Raw genomic sequence first — 5,225 nt, 5'->3', positions numbered from 1 at the left:
CTGGAGTTGTAAACATCCAGGACGCACCCAGCAGCTTCCTTGCCCCCTCTAGTGCAGGGCCCATCAAGGAAGGCAAGACTGGGTTCTGGATTTGAGAGATGAAACCATCCCCAGGGATAGAGAGGGACCTCATCATCACAGCAGCTGGAGGAAAGCCCTTTCCCCTAGGCATACAAAAACAGGGACATGGCTCCATCCCTAGAAGCTAGCAGTCCAGCCCCAAAGGAGCACCTGACAACCAGGTGAGAGGCCAAAAAGCCAGAGATGATTCCAAAGGTACAAGAAATTTGGTGGAAGCAGCTCAGGGGAGAAAACAGGAGCAGACTGACATAAATGAGAGGCTTCTGAGGGGGCAGCGAGGTCTGTTGTGCTCAGTGAGTGCCTGGAATGTACCTGGCATGTAGTAGGCACTCAGTAAGTATCTGAATAAGTGAATGAATGATTAAAGTATAGTTTGCGGCAAAGTGAGAGAAATTGAAAACAGATGAAAATTGTTTGGGAGCCCCACCTATGGGAGTGAGGTCGACTGAGGAGAGCCCAGCCACAGGAGGGGCTGAGTTCGGGTAAGGGAACTAGACTGGCAGGGTGGGGAGTGCAGGGCTCTCGGCGTGCCCTAGTGGGGGATGGGTCAGTGTCTGTATTGCAGCATTGCCTGGAATTGAAAGGGTTCTGGTGGGAGAGAGCTGAGACGGGCACAGTGAGCTCCAGGTTCAAACATCACTCCCTCCACAGATGTGATCTGAGTCATGGGTGTGATCCTAGTAAGAGCCCTGCCTCACCTGGCCCTGGTGCCTCCTTCACCAGCTCCACCTGGCCAAGCCTTACCCCAGCCCTTCCCTGAGAGGCATCTGTAGCTGTGCCTCAATGCCCTGAAATGCTTCTGAACTGGGCGTCAGGGTGGAGCAGAGACAAGATTGTGCTGAAGGTTCACATCCCAGGGAATCACAAAAAGGCCAGGAGACACCAGGACAAAGTGACCTCCTGGCTTAGAAGAAACCATCATAGAAGCATCTTCCCATTCCCTTACCCTCAGCACCACGCCACCAACACTCAGGTCCCCTACAACCTAGTTTACTCCACTTCAGTACCTTGTAGCAGCCACATTCCCACAAGAAAGCCAAGCTGTTCCTTAGAGAAGTCAAATAGATTTAATCTGTAACTATGAAATGTCTAGGTTAGCAGCAATTACAGACACCCAGAAACTGGGCAGAATCTGTCCCCCGAAGGCATCCTGAGGGCCACGAAGGCTCCCCTCAGTTCACAGAGGTAGCTGGTAGGATGTTAGCTTTGCGCTCAGCTTCAATGCAGTACTTCTCGGGAAGGCCAGTGGCTCTGCCGGGGAAATGCAGGCAGGTATAAGGAAAGGTGCTGGACCAGACAGGAGGCGGGAGGAAGCAGGCTCTGGATGGGGTTTACAGAACCTGGAGGACTGCATCCCCCAATACTGCTCTCATAATCCACCACCGAAACATACATTCATGCCAAGGCTCCAGCATCCTGCCAAGGAGCTCCCAGAGAGCCAGCAAGACCCCATCCCAGGACTTTCCGCTGGAGCCCCCTTCTGAGGGATGAGTCCTGGGTGGGGATGCTCCCTGAGCATCTCTGCCATGGCCCTTCACCCCCAAATCCCATGCTTTCCAGCCTGTGGTGCCATCTTTTTGCGGGAGGGAAGAGGATCTGGGGAAGGAGGAGATTCCAGCGCACCTCAGCTCTTCAAGCTTTTTCCTCTTGATGTCATCGATGCGCTCACGGCGTTTCTGGGCCTCCTCTTTGAGGCGCCGGCCCTCCTCAAAGGTGGCAATCCGGTTCTGCACCTGCTTCTGCTGGTTCTCTCGCACCTGGCGCCGGAGCTCGTTGGCATGCTGTAAGCGCCCTGTGGCCTTTTTCTCCTCCTCCAGCCGCTCCTTCTCAATCTGTTCTCTCTGAGCCCTGGGGGAAGGAAACAGGAATGCAATGAACTCAGCTGAGCTGACCCAGGCCAGGAAAAGTGGTGGGGGAGCCTCCTGGGTGGGCTCCTCCGGTAGACATGCCTCAGAGACCGCAGCCCTCTGTGCTCCAGCCCCATTTTGTAACTCAAAGATCAGCCCCAGAAGCTGCTGCCCACGCATCCCCACTTCTCCCACCCAGCGAGAACTAGCTCCAGGGTCGCATGACTAGATGTCATGGGCATGCTTAGAAAGGCCGCCAGTTTGGTTTGATGCTCTGCTTTCACTGTTTTGAAATTCTTAATAATTTTTGAACAAGGGAGTCCACACTCTCTTGCTCTGTCACCCAGGCTGGAACGCAGTGGTGCTATCATAGCTCACCGCAGCCTCAACCACCTGGGCTCAAGTGATTCTCCCACCTCAGCCTCCCAAGTAGCTGGGACTACAAGAGAGTGCCACCACACCCAGCTAATTTGTTGTTTATTATTTGTAGAGATGAAGTCTCATTATGTTGCCCAAGCTACACATTCTTAATTTTCACTGGGCCCTGAAAATTATGTAGCCAGTCTTACACCCAGAGTTTCACCCACTGGGAGATATTGTTGTTCCTACTTCTCCCTGATAACAATGCTTAACTCCTCTCCAGCATATCCTGAGATTTCTTCTCTCTCCTTCCTTCCTTCCTTCCTTCCTTCCTTCCTTCCTTCCTGCCTTCCTGCCTGCCTGCCTGCCTGCCTGCCTTCTTCCTTGCTTCCTTCCTTCCTTTCCTGCCTCCCTCCCTCCCTTGATGCTTGGAAACGTAAAAGATGCAGTAAAGTGTCATGCTAACTCCACCCTGGTTACTGGAGGAAGGAAGGAACTCATCCTGGTATCTCTCAGTTCTCTTCCTGATCCACCTCTCCAAATTTCCCTTAGAAACCTCTTCCACAAAAATACTTCATGGACCGTGACATCAGGGAGAAAATCACTAATGGCAACAGGAAAGGCTTAGAAAGCACTCAAATGAAATGCATCTGCATCTCAGAAAAAAATGCATTTATAGGCCTTCTTAAGCTAACATCTAATTTTGTTCTCAACATAATTTAAAAAATGAAATGTAAAATCATCTTAGGCAGGAATTTCTCACCTGCTCTCCTCCCCTAGAGTCACTGATACCCCAACAAAAGGTACCTACAACACTGCTTCATTTCCTCACTTCCCTCTAGCTTTGTTCCAAGATCCACCATACATGTGGCATCCTCTCTACTCCTAGCAACTCTTTCCATCATGCAAACATCTCCTAAAATTCTACACCTTCTACAGAGACCTCCCAGTTTACCTGAAGAGAACTGCTGGCTTCCTCAGCCCTCTGTATTTAGACACCAAATCCTGACTGCCCAGACACATCTCTGATAGCAGGAAGACTCTCTCCTCTTTCCCTTGCCATTGTTTTCCTGTATTTGGAACAGTTTTCTATTGTTTCACCCTCTTCTGAGTGAAGGGGTAAGTGTGGAAAAGGGGGACTTGTATGTGTCACTAGAGAGCCCCGGTGGTGTCAGGCAGTTGAAAATCCAAGTGAGGATGAACCTGGTTATTCCATTGGGTTAGGGCAGTGCTCACAGAGTCTAGTTACGTTTTAGAATCACCTGGGAGTTTTTGAAACATATTCACGCATGGGCCTCATCCCAGACCATTTAAATCACAATCCAGGAAGTGGAGCCTGATCATCATATTTTTCAAAAGCTCCCAGACATTTCTAAAAACCACTTGGTAGGGGAAGTCAGCCATCTCTGCTTAGTCAACAGGCTGAGAAGTATGGACATCCCTCTGTCCAGAAACAAAAGTCCACATATAGGCTGGGCACGGTGGCTCACGCCTGTAATCCCAGCACTTTGGGATGCTGAGGTGGGCGGATCACGAGGTCAGGAGATCGAGACCATCCTGGCTAACACGGTGAAACTCTGTCTCTACTAAAAATACAAAAAATTAGCTGGGCATGGTGGTGGGGGCCTGTTGTCCCAGCTGCTCTGGAGGCTGAGGCAGGAGAATGGTGTGAACCCAGGCGGTGAAGGTTGCAGTGAGCTGAGACCGTGCCATTGCACTCCAGCCTGGGCAACAGAGTGAGACTCCATCTCAAAAAAAAAAAAAAAAGTCCACATATAGGCCATACAGGAGGCCGTGCTTCTGAAGCAGAGAAAGTTGGATTTGGGCAGCGGCAGAGAAGCTTTTGAGTGAAAACACCCACCACGGTGGTCACATGGCCCTGGAGACACTAGGCCTGGATACTAACCTACAACAACAGGTAAAGTTGAACTTCTCCAAAAACGCTGGTCTAGCTTTAATAACTGGCTAGTGCATATGCTCCAGGCAAATGATGCAAAGGAAAGACAAATGGGTCGGTAGCAAAAGTAGGACTTAAATTTCTTTTCATTAATATTTATTAGTGCCTGTTAACAGCAACACAGATGTCCAAGGGCATAGAGGCCAAGGAGGAGAGGGGAGACATCTGGAAGGCAGTCTGTAGCCCAAGGGCAGAATCTTTGGGGGCATTTAGGAAGCTACTTTCTTCACTAGGTGTCCAGTGACCATGGCACAACCCTGGGGGCAGAGAAAGTTACAGACCCAAAGGGCATCACAGCAGGGGGGACATGCTGGGGCCTGCAGTCCAATAAAAGGCCAAAAATCTGGCTCTGGTAAGGACAGAGGTTCCTGAAGACCTGCTCTGCCTTTAGTTAGCGGTCTGGGTAGCCTGGTCTGGCATGCAACTAACTACCCATTACCAAGAGGAAGGACCTAGAGCATATGAACCAAGAAAGTGATGCTATACTGTTTAATCTCTACTTATCTGAGCATAATGTCTGTAATTTTGTATCTCCTCAATTCAAATTTTGCTTGGCTTGTTTCCTTTTGAAAAATCCTGATGTTGTAGGGTCTGAACCAGAGCAAAAAGACAGTCATTCCCAGTTAGACCAGGAGAACACTCCCAGGGACCAGGTCTGGGGGTGGCAGATCTGACTGGTGGAAAATAGAGCAGAGAGGGAAACCAATGGAGGCTGTGACTGTTGACTGCTTTGGGGGAGGGAGCAGAACAGTGAGAGATGTGAACATTTAGCTTCCACTTATATGTTGAAATTATCATTGAGCCAAAAGAGAAAACAAAAGTAAAAGGATAAAGAGCTACCAAGGAAGAAAGATGGATTGATGTAGGTATGGTCCATCCAAACACAAATCTCTAATACCTTTCCTGTGGAATGGGCAAGAGCAGTGTCTTGTTAATTTCTTTTTTTTTTTTTTTTTTTTTTTTTTTTTTTTTTTTTTTTT

The 5,225-nt window shown here is 49.4% G+C and overlaps 1 protein-coding gene across 6 annotated transcripts in view; it reads right to left on the bottom strand.

The window, feature by feature from the left end:
• Positions 1-1,135: 1,135 nt before the first annotated feature.
• CFAP45 (cilia and flagella associated protein 45) overlaps positions 1,136-5,225 on the bottom strand; it is a 28,936-nt gene continuing 24,846 nt past the window's right edge. For all 6 annotated transcript variants that reach the window (XM_017864840.1, XM_017864844.1, XM_017864842.1 and 3 more), the window contains 2 exons: positions 1,705-1,929; positions 1,136-1,332 (listed from right to left, as the gene is read on the bottom strand). In XM_017864840.1, coding sequence (XP_017720329.1) covers positions 1,254-1,332; positions 1,705-1,929 — 304 coding nt within the window. In that variant the 3' untranslated portion in view covers positions 1,136-1,253. The remainder of the gene's footprint in view (positions 1,333-1,704; positions 1,930-5,225) is intronic.

The sequence above is a fragment of the Rhinopithecus bieti genome, unplaced genomic scaffold (genome assembly GCF_001698545.2).
Source record: "Rhinopithecus bieti isolate Rb0 unplaced genomic scaffold, ASM169854v2 scaffold_77291, whole genome shotgun sequence".
Classification (NCBI taxonomy): Eukaryota; Metazoa; Chordata; class Mammalia; order Primates; family Cercopithecidae; genus Rhinopithecus; species Rhinopithecus bieti.
The sequence above is the reverse complement of the archived record's forward strand: the minus strand, read 5'-3'. Positions and strand labels throughout refer to the sequence as shown.